Source organism: Thunnus maccoyii, chromosome 20 (genome assembly GCF_910596095.1).
Source record: "Thunnus maccoyii chromosome 20, fThuMac1.1, whole genome shotgun sequence".
Classification (NCBI taxonomy): domain Eukaryota; kingdom Metazoa; phylum Chordata; class Actinopteri; order Scombriformes; family Scombridae; genus Thunnus; species Thunnus maccoyii.
Genome location: NC_056552.1, coordinates 24,767,752 through 24,784,640, shown reverse-complemented (window position 1 = coordinate 24,784,640; position 16,889 = coordinate 24,767,752). Strand labels below are relative to the sequence as shown.

At 39.3% G+C, this 16,889-nt stretch overlaps 1 protein-coding gene across 4 annotated transcripts in view; it reads left to right on the top strand.

Annotated features, from left to right (window-relative positions):
- Nucleotides 1-16,889, top strand: part of ca10a (carbonic anhydrase Xa) — a 257,971-nt gene that overhangs the window by 110,079 nt on the left and 131,003 nt on the right. For all 4 annotated transcript variants that reach the window (XM_042397760.1, XM_042397759.1, XM_042397758.1 and 1 more), the window contains one exon: nucleotides 10,588-10,730. In XM_042397760.1, the coding sequence (XP_042253694.1) occupies nucleotides 10,588-10,730 (143 nt within the window). The remainder of the gene's footprint in view (nucleotides 1-10,587; nucleotides 10,731-16,889) is intronic.

Here is a 16,889-nt window from a genome sequence, read left to right as displayed (position 1 = left end):
GCAAGCTGAGCACAGTGCTATTGTGATTAATAGTCCCTTCCGAAAATAAACTATGGTACCATTCATTACCAGTCAAAATATAATATACGCCAGCTGGCTTTAAAACCTGGAGTGGTTCTGGGGTAAGTCCAAGTTTAGGGCCAAAAGTGCCCCAAAAGTCCCAGGTTTCCTGCATGTCAATTGATTTTTCTGATTTGTTTGGGAATTTGTATCAATAAAATATAACCTCAACTATAGCTTGTCTTGTATCATTAGTTTATCTCATAGTGTATATTTAGTCTGCTGTGTGAACTGTGATGTATGTGAACTTGGAGGTGACAGGGTACATAAGCAATGCACAGAGAAAGGTAGTTGTGTTGGTGAGGAGAGGGTCAATGGGGGGCCAACAGCAAATTTTGCCCTGACGCCCCCCAACAGGTTAAGCCGGCCATTTTTTTTAAATGGACCTGAATCTCCACTGCCCAAATCCTCTAGGGTTTATGGTTTTAAGCAGATTGGGTGTTTATATATCTGTCAGCGATGAACTACATGTACTTGGAAAGTCAACCATACCAAAAGGAACTGGTGGCAAAGGTCTTTCATGACAAAGAAGTCAATTGGTCTGATCTGTAAGAACTGTAATCATAAGGTGACTAACCCCGCAGCATGAAATGTTGCCAAAACTCCAAAGAACAGGCTACTTGAGAGTCATTGTGTTATTTTTAGGCCTAAGTAAGACTATATGAACCAACATGTACCAAACACAAAAAGGCAGCAAACCAAATACTTCCACCATGGTTCGGATGGAGATGCTTAGAAAAAAGGCTATGCCTGTGCTCTAAATAACTAATGTGGTCATTAGTTTACCATACTGGTGTCATCCACCCGGTTGGGTATCTTGTGGAGTTCCGGTTCTCCCATTCTTGCTGGTGGTCTTCAGTGGCAGTGGCTCTACTACAGTTAATTCACACACTTATCAAAGGTAAAGCAAAAAGTACATGCTATGGACACTAGCTTTTTCAATCCTATGTGAGAATTTCCTCTAGACATAGGAATTTGTAAAACCTGCAATGTTTAATTAAATGGGTTGGTTTTTCCACTTGGTATGATTCGTTTGGGCAGATCTGAACATAGCAATTATACTAGGCTGCAGACCAAAACAACTACACAAGACCCTTCAGAGGAAGAGACCTTGGTCTGGTCACAAATAAACTCTGGACAGATTTATTTGTTTGTGCTGGGAACTTGATATGACCTGATCTGACCCAACTAGAAGGCATACTCTGCAGTTTTGAGCTAAACACCTCATAGACCATCAAAAAAAGTAAGTGAAAAGTAAAGCTCAAGAACACGCTTTATTTTTTCAGAAAGACAAATGGAAGAAATACCAAATGAGAGATTGCATGGACTTACAGAAGCTGGTGAAACAGAGGTTCGCCTCTATCTGCCACTCTGGGAGTGGGAGCTGTCCGAGGTCCTGACTCTGTCTGCACAGTACACTATTAGAGTGAAACTGCTCTGATTTCCAGAGTGTTGTGTTGCTCAGTCACTTACTGTTAAACAGTAATTACAGAGGCAGTTATTGTGCCCTCAGGCTTGTTTAATGTGTATATTAATTATTATGCACTGTATGTATTAAGAACTTTCATGCAAGAAATACAGTGGAGTGTGTTTTACATTAGCTTCAGTGAAAGTGCCTGCCTTGTGTTCTGTCACTCCTCTTCTGTTGTTTAGGAGCTCTGTTTATCTACCTCAGCATAGCTCCTGTTAGTTGTCTTTGTCTCAAAGTGTGGCAGCTCTGGGAGTTAACAGTCAGTTAACTTAGTGTGTAGTTATTGTACCTCCTCTCTGTACTGCAGTTGTGTTTATCTTGACGCCACAAAATCTCTGCCTCTGCCCCGAGTATGTCTCTGCACGGGTGTCTTGTTCCAAAAATATAATTTCTAAACACCTTTCATACATGCCAGAAACTGTGTTGTATGTAGAGCTGACAAATGTAGCAATGCAAAGATGTGCATTATATACTCGCCCCCACACTTTTCTTTCTTTTTTTTTTAATCTCAAATTTACAGTCACCAAGTTCCCAGTGCTTCTGAAAACAATGACAACTTTTTCATAAATGCACTGCACCTGGTCCCCGTCCAGAGCTTTTATATAAAGCAAATCTCCCTCTGTTCACAGACGCACCAAAATGTCTGTTCAGATGCCCCCCTAGTGAGTAAACAAGATGGAACCTGCAGCGCCGGAGCACTGTTTTAAATTGAGAGCTAGCAGAATGTGACAGCTCCTTCAACGCTGCTGTTAGACATTCATTATCATTAAGATGTTGGTTTCCATACCTGCTTAAGTAAGCATTTATCCCCAAGCTGTTAGGTCTCCTTCAGCTCACTCAATCTCTCGCTCTCTCTCTCTCTCTGTCCCATTGCGGGTGAATTTGCAACCCAGCTTTGCATCAGCAGTTACAAAAGGAAGGCACTTTTTATACTTTTCTTGATGCTCATCTAAGAAATTGATGTACAGGATGCATTTTGGTCTTTGGGAAAGGGAGGAGAGAGAAAGGCTGTGTGTTTGTGTGTGTCTGAGTGTGTATGCACTTTGCATTTCTCCAATTCCATCCTGTTTCCAAAAGACTATTACTCTAACTTTTCATCCATATCCACTTGACAGAATAAAGACGTTTCATTAAGGCTATCTCTGCACGTGGGCCTGTTTAATGAAATGCATACCTCTGCAGCTTGTAACATTGGTCTTTGTGTGTGTGTGTACCTCATTTAGTGTAATTTGGAAATATGGGGCTGCCTTTAACATTTGTAGTTGCAGATGTTCCTGTCCTTGCTGCAGCTTTAACCCCTTTGGGTGTGTCTGCATGTGTTCATATAATGCATTTTGATGGCAACATTCTCCGAGCTGCTCCATATAATGAGAAAGCATGTCTCTCCAGGCTTTGGATTTATGACTTCATGGTTATCTGTAAGATATGCGGCAGTGGAAGTAATTAATGTAGGACTTAATTGTCCAGTGAGCGTCTCCTCAGACCTCGGATCCCACCTTCACTGCAACCCTGAACTCTAATAAGCCCACAGGGACGATCCAGCGTACACCGCAGACTCAACCGAGGCAGCCGCATAATTAGTCTGCAAACATGGCCTCACATACCCAGGCTGAGCCTGAGTGTGTAGCTGCACTAGACAAGGTTTTAAATGTGGAAAACACCCATTCAGTCAGATTAAATAATGACATGTGACTGTAATAGACAACAGTAGCCCAGTCCTCAAAGAAAAAAAAAGATTTTCGCTCATCACTTCTTTCTCAAATGCAGCTCAAAATTCTGAGATTAGGTAGGGTCACTGGTGGCAAATCTAGAGATTCAGAAAAATTAATAAGTTGTAAATCTTTTCCAAGTTATTATAAAGTAAGTGAGAGAAAGCAGGATTCATCATTATTTAATCTTTGCCCCCTCATCGTCATTAGTCCTTAATATCTTGAAATTTTAAACAGTTCTTGCTGAATTTCAGTGCTCATTTCCTACTGCAGTTTTAAAGGATTGTACCAGCAGCTTTGTAAGTTTGACTTCATTTACTACAAACCATGTAGACTTTACATTACAGCTAATCCTTTTGCACACCATGCTGCTATGTCTTAGAAATGAGAATATTTATGTCATTGTTAGTAGCAATTGCTTTCTATTAATTTCACTATGATATGGAAATCTATGAACAGACTGTTGAAACATGTTGTAATCCATCAGAGTGAGCATAAAGTCTGTATCAAATTTTAAGATGAATATTGATACATTGTCATTATGATGCATCACAGAGCAGATGTTTAGAGTTGATCTTCTCTTACAAGAAGGCTAGTGTTATTCTACAATTCATTTATTGTCAACAAAGCCAACAAAAAGATCAAAACCAACAACATGTTAGCGCATCTCTTCTTCTGTTTGTGGCTGTCAGCCCAGATCTCATTGTTTCCTCCTTAAGATGAAATACTGTAAAAATGGCTCACAAATATACAGTTTGATTTTTTTAAAGGTTCAATAATTTCCTAGAAAAACTGGTCACTTTAGTTTTTAACAAACATTACTCCAAAAGGAGGAAATATTGCATTTGCTGGGAACTATTTTCTTTTGCAGATGAATCCACATTTGGTGTTTAGTGAGTATTTCTGGCAGCTGGACGGTGTGTGTGGGATTGAGGCAAAATAAACTACAGTGTGTGTGTTCCTGGTAATGAAGGAAAATGTCAGCCAGTGCAACAGTGTGACTCACTGATGTGGTTTTAATAGCGTTTGGACAATAATGGAGCTCTATGACACAGGAATAAGATATATCAGGCTTTGGATACACATGGAATACTCGTTAGTAGATCAGTGCATCGTCGGTTTTGGTCTTTCAATGGGATTTGTTGACAATAATAAGAAATATTGTATTACCATGCAACAGTAGTGCAACGGTGACTAAAATTAATGCATACTTATGGTTCATTGTGAGGGATTACACAACTCAAACAGCAGTCTGCTAATTGATTCATACCATATGGAAATGATTGAACACAGAAAACAGACACCTTGGAGGCAGCAGGGGAAGAGAAAGAAAAAAAATTACTTCATTGTCAAGTGATTCCCCATAATATTTCAACCAATTATCTAAAACTCTATAGCATGTACTTGAAAATGGCAAGCAAAACCTTCCAATAGGGTTGGGTAAAATGAAGATGCATAATGGTACAAATCGGTGCAGTATAAGAAACTGTGAAGATTGCAGTTATAGTTTAAAGTTTGCCTCTCAGCTGCTCACTATCTCATGTGGTGACATTGGTGTCTAAATAAATCCAAACTATAATCCACCATGTTAAATCCTAATTGCCGAAGGCCCTTTGACAAAAAAAAAAAGTGGGATGAAGACTGGCTATGAAACTAAAGTCCCTCCCCTCCCCCTTAGTTGCCCTTTTCACTTGCACATAAGCATCCCCTCTGTCCGACTGCAAAAGGCCACAACATATATCCCTGTCCACCTTTAACAGCTTTCCAATAAGAAATGAAAGTGGCTCTAACGCTCGCTAGCAGCAGCTAAGTGAAATATAGGAGTATCAGTGCTATAGGAGGTCTGTGTAGATTATTGACAGAGCTGCTTGTGCTTCTGTCAGCCGTGAGTGATGTCTCTTGCCACTGTAGTTGCATTCAGGAATCTATCAACGGCTAATAATTATGTGTACATTTACGACAAGGGGCCGGGTTTAATGGATCGATTCCCTCACACTCCAATTCCCATTCTGCACATGGATTTCCTGTCATTTTCATGAAGGATTTTGCATCAGAAGAGGTCTCTCTCTCTTTCTTTCTTCCACTCTTTCTCTCCCTCCCCGGTGAAACATGTTACTTCCTAATTCAGTGTCACCTTTAACAAACGATGGCTCAAACCATATTTAATGTTTTTCCATTCTGTCTTGCTGTTTTTTTTCTTCCCATAGACAGAAAGTGGTTAAATACATTTCAACAACAACATCTGGAATCCAGGAAATAAAATGAATCATTTTTCATGGCTGGCTTTAGTAAGATGTGCTAACACAGTTCACAATGCATGGCTTGATGTTATTGGTCTTTGTTTCTACCCCATATGACCTATTTAAACTAGTATGGTGGTGTTCAGACCGAAATTAGCCCTGTGTTAAAACAGTGCAAGGGGCTGCAGTGGTGGGGTCGTGTTGTTCAGGTAGTAGTGAGACAGAAATTCTGGTGACTATGAAGGCCATAGCAGGATTCATGTCAATTTCATACTCATCAAATCATTTAGTGAATCTTTGTTCAATATGTAGAAGCATCTGCATTTGTATGGTACCACACTCATCTGTTCAGGTTTTTCCTTAAATTTGAACCCATATGTATTTACAGAACTTTGTAGGATCAGTTTTGGTATAACCCCCTGAACTCCATCAAAGGCTGTATAATTTTGACCTTTGGCTGCCACTGATGTGTTTCACAGAGCTCACTAGAATCACCAGGGAGCCCTTCTGCATCTCGGTCAAACATTGCAGTTCACTGGGCAGGCCTTTCATGAATATCACAGCTCGAGAGGCCAGCCTGCCAAAGTTTTTCAAGCATCTGTACAAATGACAAAAATGGAAAAAAGCTTGTTGGAGTGTCTAGAAACTACACATCTAGTCCCGTGCTGCCACTGCCGCTGCTGCTGCTGATGGGCCGGCAGGCAAAGCTGCTGACATAAATAGATGCAGCAACTTGCCACCCCCTGGTGTGTAAGGACTCAGTGAAAGTCAGCATAAAGTCCAGCATTCTATTTGAGGTCAAGTTTTGAGTCCTATTTCATAAAGCAACAGTATTTAGTATTTTAATCTAACGTGTCTCAGGTCAACATTTTTTTCTTTTTTGCTTGTGATAAAGTCAAAGTATTGGCTGTTAGACACAGAAAGAACTGCCGTATTCAGCAGGATTAACAAGCAAAGCTTTTTATTGCAGTGTGACTCAGTGTTGTGTGATTAAGGTCTGACAGTATGCCATAACTTATGTCCATAGCACAGTTACCACACTGTATTTATAGTAGAGTTATTTATCATCCTCCAGTGAAGGATTAAGCAGGGATGGTTGTTTCAAACTGATAAGAAACATAGCTGCAGCATTAGTTTAATGTATCAAGGTACTGGTTTAACTCTGCTTGATGTGAGTTTGGATAAATAATAGATAGACTTCAGGCAAACCTTTAATAGGCAATGAAAGGTCTCAACTTGTTCTTTTGAGATGCTTCCTGTAGCAGGGAGTGTTGTAAGCCCAGCTTGTGACCTGGTGACCTTTCATTTAAATCAAGTGGATTTGAAATTTATTTACAAGTTTGTTTCTTTTCTTCTTTTTTTCACATTTCCTAGATCATATTTGAAATTAAAAACGCAAAACTTAAACATTTCACCAGCATTTATGCCAAAATAAATTACGGAGAATTACATAAGAGAGTCCCATTATTTGCTCTGTTTTCCCCTTCTTCATTTAATGATAATTCAGATACATTAAAACCTGTCTTATTTTCATAGTTTTGGACATTTTTACTTTGTCAGATTTAAAATAAATTCCCAGGTTAGCCAAATTTATTTGGAAGAGAAAACAAAGGTGAACAATAAATTTATCACCCAAACTATTGAAAATATCCATCACAATTTACAGACCGACCTCCTTCTTCAACTTTGTCCGAACATACTTACTGTAGTTGTGTGCGCACAGTTTTCCTTTACAATTAGCAATTATTAGCAACATTTCAGGTACACTTACTTTCAGTCTAACCTTCAAATGAAGTGGTTTAAATAATCTAGCAAAACTGGTAGCAAACAGTCACCTACTGGAGCAACATTAATGATGAATAAATCCAATATTGACTCTCCTTTTAGCTCTGTTTTGGTCTCCACCAACCCCTGAGAAAAATATCTGGCTCTTTAGCTGCTAAATGCTCCACTATGTTCACCAGCTTGTTGCTAACTTTACCTGCTGTTTGGTGCTGGGCAGTTAGTGGTTTTATCAGATCATTTTAACTGAAAATAGTTGCTTGCTGCTGCTGGAAATGAATGAAACAAAACTGTAAAGCTGTGGGCTTTAAAACCAAAACAATGAGCTGAAAGACACTAAAAAGCTCTTCAGAGCTTCAGGGAACTGCAGAGTAGGATGGTCATTGATTTTGGGTTTGTCGCTATGAATGACGCCTTTTACATTACACATGTGCTACTTGATCCATCATTGATATAAAAGTATTAAGAAGTGCAGCTTTAAGGTAAACTAAGAACATGATTCTTATAGCTCAGACAGCTCAGTCACTTGTTTTTGTTGAATTACTTCAGATAAATGCTTTCTGATGGTATTTATTCATTGTGGGAAACACCATGAAATGTGCACATACCCCAGTTAACACCATGCTCATGGTAGAAAGGATGATGAATAAACTGCCACCTGTTTCTCTTGACTCCATGCTTTTATTTGAACAGTGATGTAGTGCTTCCTCTGTAGAGCATGTCTGTGAATACAGCAAACAAACTCTGTGGCTTCGAGCCTTGTCGGACCGGTTGACTTGCTGAGTCTTTAGCTTTGAATTCACGCTGCGTCGTGTCTGCTTCCCTGTGATTCATCATGAATTTGCATATTTTCAAATTATCTCTGCTTTTGTTGGAAATCTCAGTGGAATTTGCATTGCACAATTCCAGTGACTCATCTCTGCATAATATTGTGTTCCTAAATGGAAAATGCTGCTTTAGGCTCCAGCAGGTACTTGTAGCAAAAAGTGCCTTTCGTTAGAGTTGCCGATGATAAGCCTTTACATCCCACCCTAAAAAGGAATTGAATTCTTGGTCCCGGTGGCCAAGTCTTACATAAGAAAATGACTGGCTGAGATGCCTATCACTCCCACGGTGCTGACATTCTCTCACTGTGCCAGCCTGTCCTCTCAGTCTTAAAGTACATGTGTTAGCTGATTATAGGCTGATTCCCCCTCTCTCAGTTCTATAATATCTCTTCTATTCAGAGGGAGCTTTTGACCAAATTGCTAAAAGTCACTCCAGATTAGTTTCGCCCACTAAGCTTCGTGATTCTCATCTTGACATCGCCTGCTGCAGCATGAGACTGGCAATCCATGCTACTGTGTCTTCAAGATGGATGATATGGGCGCATGGGAGCCTATGTTCAAAATTAAATGCCTTGTAGTGTGACCTGGCTCCCAAAAATAGGTGAGGAAGGAATGCTAGAAAGCATGCAAGGTGACTGACTCCTTTCTGTGGGATTGATAGAGTGATAGTTTATTACTGTGGTTTTTCACTTGTCCTTGTAATGTATTACACTGTATATTCAGCAGACTGCGGTGTGGTAAGAACAAAGTAGTGATAAGATGTTAGTTTAATTTAACTAATGCTAATGTTTCGGAACAGACAGAAACATCAGCTTGCCAATATATTATCATATTAAAAATGAAATATGATCACTGTAATTTAAAGTGTAATTTAATGGACATGATCATTTTGTTAACTAGATATTTACTGTAGGGATGGTGGTTATGGAAATTCCTTAATGGTCAAGTCTGACAAAATGACACACACTGATGTCATAGCGACATCCTCAGGATTAACTCGGTCTGGGCTTGGAGACCGTTTTTTTCTTGTTCTTCTTGTTCTTGTTCTTTCTTTTTTTTTAAACAGAAAGCCTGTATTACAAACTGGGGATTTATTATGACCATTCCTTTTTGAAATCTGTCTCTCATGAGTTGGCCAATGTTATGGAAGTGCAGTACAAAATTGCTGTAATAGCCCCTCATCCTGAACCATTCCTTTAGTTTGTTGTACATTAATATCCTGGAAGAAGTATATGATACAGTGACAGAAAGTAACAAAGGACATTAACTCAAGTACTCCTGCAGTTGTGTGATACTTTTATTCCACTACATTTCAGAGGGAAATATTGTACTTTTTTACTTAACTACTCCGCTTACTTTTACTCCAGTCTCAAAGGAGCCAAAACAGTACACATCTTTTAAAAGTCTTTTGTTTTCTCTGTATTTTCTCAATTTTATAAGTTGTGGTTTGTACTCTTTGTGTCCTTTTTATACATTGTCAGTTAATTAGGTACACCTAGCTAAAACTAATGCAGTGTAATACATTAGCCCTGCAATAAATCCTGCCTTTATGTAGGTTTTAATATTCCGTTTTTGTTGTTTGTACCTGTTTTACAGAGATATTGATTCAACTGAATGTTTTGGGGTTTGTTTGGTTTTTTTTTTTTGAGGCTTTAAATTGCAGTGCTGTTTAACTGTAATGGGTATTTGGGTGATATACTGAGAGGTGTTTTCCACTCATTGATATAAATGGGATGCATGAAATATAAGAAACATCAGTTAGTATAAAGAAATAGAATTTGACAGCAACACAAACTACAGTCTCCAAAATGACCATAAAGGTGAATTATTACCTTTAGAAAACAGCTTCAAACAAAGCTGAACATGATACCTTCTATAATGGTATGATATTATCGCAGGACTGTTGTATTAGACTGTATTCTTTTTAGATAGGTGTACCTAATAAACTGACTATATATATGTTGTATATACTATGTATGCATGTTTGTCTGCATATATTCATTTATATTCTTTCTGCTTTCCTGCACAAGATTTGAGAAAACTATTCAATGTGTACCGTATGTACTGGAGAGGACATACAGTTGGTATGACGATGCACAATAGCAGACAAAGCTTAAGTTACAAAACAAAAAAATGACCACAAAAAATGAGGTATGATGACGATAATTATGATGGTGACACAAAACAGGAATACATTACTGTGAGAAATCCTTGTAAATGTTTGAATTTGAAAAAGATTTCAGATATCAACAAGCAATATCATATAGGAGCAGTTGGCAGGTTGAAACCTAAAGTTTTCCTACAGGCCATCAAAAGCTCACATCAGTTGAACCCTGCTAATTACATTTCTCCCACTGTGACGCTGGTAGGTCTCAGTTCAGAGAAATGCTGAAGCACAAACTCTGGCCGTCACTGTGTGACCTCTGCGGAATGCTCTCCTATCTGGTCGGTGCAGATGCTCACCGTTTTCAACACCCACTCTATCTTTTGTGTTGCAGTGCCATCATTCTGGGGGCTGGTAAACTCGGCCTGGAACCTGTGCTCGGTGGGGAAGAGGCAGTCACCAGTTAACATCGAGACCAGCCACATGATCTTTGACCCCTTTCTCACGCCCATAAAGCTGAACACGGGTGGACGGAAGGTAAAGACACACACTTGCTACTCTCCGCTTTCTGCTTGATGGATGCTGAGGCTTTGTTGACTCTGTTTTTGTTGCTGCTTGCATCTGTGCTCTGGTGCTATGTCGCTATTGTGTCGGTCGTTCTTTCCGTGCTATTGTAGTTTGATAAGGTGTGTATCCTTGATCGATGCTCCTGACTGCTGTTTGTGCTGGCAGACAATGTAAGCTATTTGTCTAACGAATGCTCCTCTGGAGATAAAACACAGGACGATTCACCCATTCAGAGATGCATAATGGCAAGAACAGCCTTAACTTTATCTTAAGGGCTTTACAGATGAAATCCTGCGGCATGATATGGGATTAGTCGACCACATTGTTTATTACTGTCTCCTGTACAGTGGTGTACCAAGGACAGTGTGTATTAGAAATCTGTTCCATTGCTGTGCCATATGACAGCAACTAATTGGGAAGCCTTCACAGATGGTCTGCTTTCAAAAGTGCACATTTGCATGGTGAGATTAATGTTATGATTAGTTTATGTTTGCATGCCAGCAGTGAGTACAGGGTTAGCCTTGGGCAATGATAGAGCATATAGGACGCATTGCAGAATACCACCTATGGTAGGGCTACTCACATGTCTTCATCTAGATCCCAAAACAGGCCTATGTTATGTCCTTGAAAGCCCTGTTTGATCAGATTGTGGTCCTTGGGCCTCTTACTGGAGGAGTTTTGTCATTTAGAGTTAGTATTAAATCTGCCGACTGTTGAAGAATTTAAAAGAGGTAGTAGAGAAACCTATGATTAGAACAGTCACTCATACGTTTTCTCACTGGTATCATTTCTACTTGAAATGAAAATTAAATTTAACAATACCTCTGTTTTGCAAGGGTTCCCCTGCTGCTCTCTCAAGGACTCCACTTTGATAGCAAGTACCCTGCAGTGTGTCCGGAGTAAGGACATTACTCACTATGGCACAATTCTATTGCTATTCGGATGAATCAGATGGAATCAGATGGGAGCAGAGAGAGGCAGAGAAAGAAAACTGTCTTATTTAGGGTTGCACCTCAAACAATGAGAAAGAGACACAGCTCTCAATGCCATTGCTCTACAATAAAGCAGATCTCATTTGGATCAATCGGATACTGTTCTCCCAAGAAAAAACAGAGCATCAGCCGTTTCAGCAAATGCCAAAAAACTACATATGTTTATGTGCGAGTGACAAAGCCCCCAAGTGGCCATCTTAATTATGACTATGGGGTTCAAAATGACTCATTTTACCACGGGAGTTAATTTACTGTTTCCTACCAACAGTTAATGTTGATTTCTATTAACCATGGCCGCAGTCATTCCAAAACCATAACCAAGTGGTTTATATTGTGTCCATGATGGCAAAGGTATCCTAACCTAAACAAAGTACTTATTTTAATCCAAACTATGATCTTTCACTAAATCTAACCAAGTTGTTTTGTGACTAAACCAAATCAGATCCCCAAATAACCTGGTTCACGCTTTCTTGAAAAATAACTTATACTATATCTAAATTCTTTAAGAAGGAGGTTTCGGTGGATAGTTGAGTCAACAAAGTATGTGACTTTGACATGTCCACTGTTTGTCTTTGAGACAGTCGTGGGTTTGTCCCCAGTCAACGCTGCAACTTAACAGGACCACAGAAGTGTGGGCTATGTCACATTTGTTGAAAAGTGCTAACAGTTGCCTTAACTTAACCAAACCTCAACCATTAGGATGACATTGTTGGGTATTCGATTCCAAAGTGGTTACAGATCACTGTTACAAAAATGTGTCATATAGAGCTGCAACAATTAGTCAATTATTCAATTAGTTGCCAACTATTTTGATAACCAATTAATTGTTTTCAGTCATTTTTTAAGAAGAAAAAGTCCAAATTCTCTGATTTCAGCTTCTTAAATGTGAATATTTTCTGATTTCTTTAGTCTTATATCACTTAATATCTGACTCCAGTCCGGTTAATATCTGGTTACGTTTAGGTACAAAAACAACATGGGTTAAGGAAAGATCATGGTTTGGTTTATAAGAACTGCTTTGTTGAGGTTAGGGGACCTTTATTACCATGATTAAAATAGATTAGGGGTAGGACACAGGAAATGTCAGAGTCTAACAGTTAACAGTAAACCAATTGAACCACTCTGACCACCTCCCTACATGGATCTTATGGCTCTAAGACAGTGTTACACTACTTCTAGTTTTGCTCCAGATGCACAAAAGTCATAATTCACAGAGCCAGAGAAGCTCTTTGTAATTTAAACATAAACTATATATAATGCTGATGCTGCTGTTTTTCTTGAGAAAATTAGCAGACTGTCAGTCAAGGTTGGTATTAACACACAGACTATTAATATTGATAAATCTGACAGCTAATTTCGATCACACGTAACAAAGCCAAAAACAACCTGAAACAGATCCATAATTTCTCCACATTTTACAGACAAGAAACACCAAATACTATTGTTTTTATTTATTTATCAGCAGGCTTCAGAACACTCATATTGACGCCTCATATACACACCTGCACAAACCCAAGTCCAACTTTCTCATTTATCTCTGAGAAAAGTTTCCAGAGTCCAAAAGCCATTTTGGTCTCTTTCTTTCTCTTTCTCTTGCTTTATCTCCCTCTCTCTGTCTCTCTGTCTCTCTCTCTCTCTCCCTCTCTCAGTGGCCTAAATGTAATCTGTTGTGTCTCCATCTCTCTGAGCACCTGAGCTGTCAGCCGGTGAACACGAAGCTGGCTTCACCTTGTCAGTGCTGATTCATCCCCACTCTGTCTCTGGCTGTTTGGCAGCCAGTCAGCCTTGGCCAAACACGCAACGGAGACCGGTAAAGAGCTTCCGCTCGGCTCGCCACGGCTCGGCTCGCCACCTCAACACCGAGAGCTTAAGCCCACTCTCTGCCCAGGAGGAAGGCAAAGAGAAAGATTAACCCTCCCCAACCCCCCTCTCACAAGACACATAGCGACTCAGCGAGGAGAGCAAGATGAACTCCCCATTTAATAGAGTTCTGTGCTGCCCTGTATTATGGCTAATGAATAGTTAAAGGAAATTTAATTGACCTCCAAAGAGAAATTTTAATTAATGACAGAGAGAAATGCAAGGCTATGAGAGGTGGATTGAAGGAATCACAGTTATTAAAAAGGCATTATTAATTGAATATTTACTGCCAAAGATGAGCTGCAATTACTTGAAGAGATTTTAATGAATTTAATCACTTTAGAGCTGGGGAGGTGAAAAAAAAGTGATTTCGGAGTCCTTACTCTCTCTGCGTAGTGTTTCCTGCACATTCATGAATACTGCTTATGAAACAGGATTAGATGTCTTTTGTCCTGGTTCCTGGTTTATTTTTCAAACAAACGCACTGGGAATCTATTAGCGCTGTGAAATTGGTGGCGCTCCTCAGATTTGGGGACATGAGGCTCTCTCCTGCTTTTGTTCTTGCACTTTGAAGTCAGGTACGTGCCGAGCAATAAGCGGCGACTCATTGTGATCAGCGACATCAGTGCCAGGTGGTGTATTCCGTTCTGAAAGGGTATTAAGTAGTTACGTGTTACTAAATGGAATTCTGAGTTCAGCAAAAGTGGTTTGAAAGTTTTAATCATATTTCTGTTGCTAAACAAGCTGCTTATGCTTTTATGACAAATCTGTGACCCTTCTAAACACTGAGAGGATTCTCTACTTTTCTTCTTCTACTGTTTATGAAAAAACATCTCCCTCTTATCCTGATAAACCAGATGAAGAAATATGGCAAGCAGGCAGTGAAATTCACTGTCAGGTTGGTGCGTGTGTGTGTGTGTGTGTGTGTGTGTGTGTGTATGCTACTGGCAGCCCTGAATCTGCCTAATTACAGGGAGTGTTAGGTAGAACAACAAACAGCAGGCTCTTGGATGGCAGCTGTACTTTCACTCTTGAGGGAATAACCACATTCTCCAGATTGCCCAACCAGCCAGCCAATCAGATATCAGTCAGAGAGCCAGCCAACCAGTCACTAAAGCTCATTCTTTACATGGGTTTAATATCCTGTGTTTGATATCAAAGGAGTGTGTGTACCTGTGTGTGAAGCTGTCTGCAGGCCGGTGTTGGTTCTGCTGGTGCTGTTGGGTCTTTTCCAGGTGAACTCGCTGCAGATGTTTGCAGGTAGCTGAAGGGACTCTTAGCTAATATTATTTGGTCCTGATTCATTGAAGTAGATGCGCTGCTGCCTGTGTCCACCAGGTCTTCTTCTTCAATCCAAGAATAAATGTCAGACTTACTAGTTACTGGTATTGTTAATAAGATACTGTAAGTTAAGATTGAGTGATACCATAAAATTTGGTTTTGATCCAATACCAAGTAATGCCCAAGTAACATGGGCAGAATCACCAACACAGATACAAAATAGAACATTTATTAAAAGCAACTGTATCATATAAGGAAGAGTATGATTTATGAGATAAAGGCATCATAAATCATAAATACATGTCCATTTAACTATGTATGTGTGTGTTTATAAGGTGATTCAGAAGCTGCCCATCGTTGTATCGTAACATGTTTGATTCGGGGTGTGCCCGAATACAAATACATTATTTGGCAAAGCACAAATAATAGGTTTTTTTATATAATAGGTTTTATAATATTTGTTTCATACAATTATTTTAAAAAATATTTGTTAGTTAGAGGTCTGTCTGCAATGAGGTGATGAGTAAAGTTTTAGCTCAGTAGTCAGCGCAGTCATCTATGATCTGGGAGACTCCAGTTTGTGACCCGGTGTTGGGACCTCCTTCATAAGGTAGTTTATTTATGAACACTTATTGTAACACTTTAATTTTCTAAAATTAAAAGCGTAATAAAAACAAAAACAGGATTTTTAAGCCTCTTTCCACTTTTATTCAAATACAAATTCAAATACAAATAATTTTGCTGCCTCAACAAATACAGATACAAATACTGGGCTTTCTGCACATCCCTATGTTTGATGTGTAGCACTGAATTCTGCACTGTTAACATTGCATATGCAAGTGAAAGGCACAATAAGAAAACTAGTTGAAAAATTGCAAAATTAGTGCGATGTGCTGTGAGCAGAGAGTACTTTTTTTTTTGATACCCCACTTCATCAGGTTGTAGTGGAGACCCACAGCTCAGATGAAGTTCTCTTGAGCATTTATATTCTGTCTGCTTTGGTGCAGAAACACCCAAGAATTTCTGGGAAGTTCTTGTGGTATTTCAGTGGTTGCCTGGAGATGAAACTGTGATTACAGCCTACCTATCACCAGTGTATAGAGTCTGTATTTACTCAGCCGCTCAATATATGCTCCTCTTTTTTATATTGAGAGAGTGTCTTGTCTTTGCAGTGAACTTCCCAGCCTTGGCAAAGCTCACTAAACACTGTCAACACTTTCTGTGGGCGTTACACGATAAAGGCTTAGCTGCCTTTACATTAAAACGTGTTCATTGTGAAACACATGCAGTGAGTGTTCTGTCAGCAGCAGTTTTACACATTATCATTATCATACACCAGCAAATGCACAGCGCAACAGAAAACAACTAGGCTCCAGCTGTGACTATGTGATGGCAGATAGTGTTTAATGTGTTAATATATGGAACAGCGGATGAGCATGGCACCACAACTGATTCAGTGTAGCAGAAACTACATTTCTAAGCAGTGATGTTTCACACATGCATCATTGTAAGTCACATGATAGTGTACAACATTACATTATCTACAGTAGTTAACTAATTAACCAGTGGTTTTAGTATTTGACTGGTGAAACACCTTGAACTTACATGTTAATGCTGTTATATATATATATATATATATTAGGGTTTCTTTTGTACAAAAATGGATTCAACCATCATTTGTAGTGAAACTTGTGACTTTTAAATTTTGTTCAAACATAACTCTTGGCTTGTATGTGTGAAGGGGTCACATTCAAACTCCTGTCATGTACAAGTGTTTGCTGCTGTACATAGTGTCGAGTCAATGGCGTGACAAGTAAGAGTCTGCAAACACGAGCCAATGTCAGTTGCCAAAGGTTGGAATGCATTACAATAACGTAAATATTCAATTATGCAAATTACCGATTCAAATTAATTAGACACGAGTTTGGGTTGGCTGAACCTTCGAGGTTGTCGCAGCATTACAAAAGGGAGCAGGCCCCCGCGCATGAAAACTGCA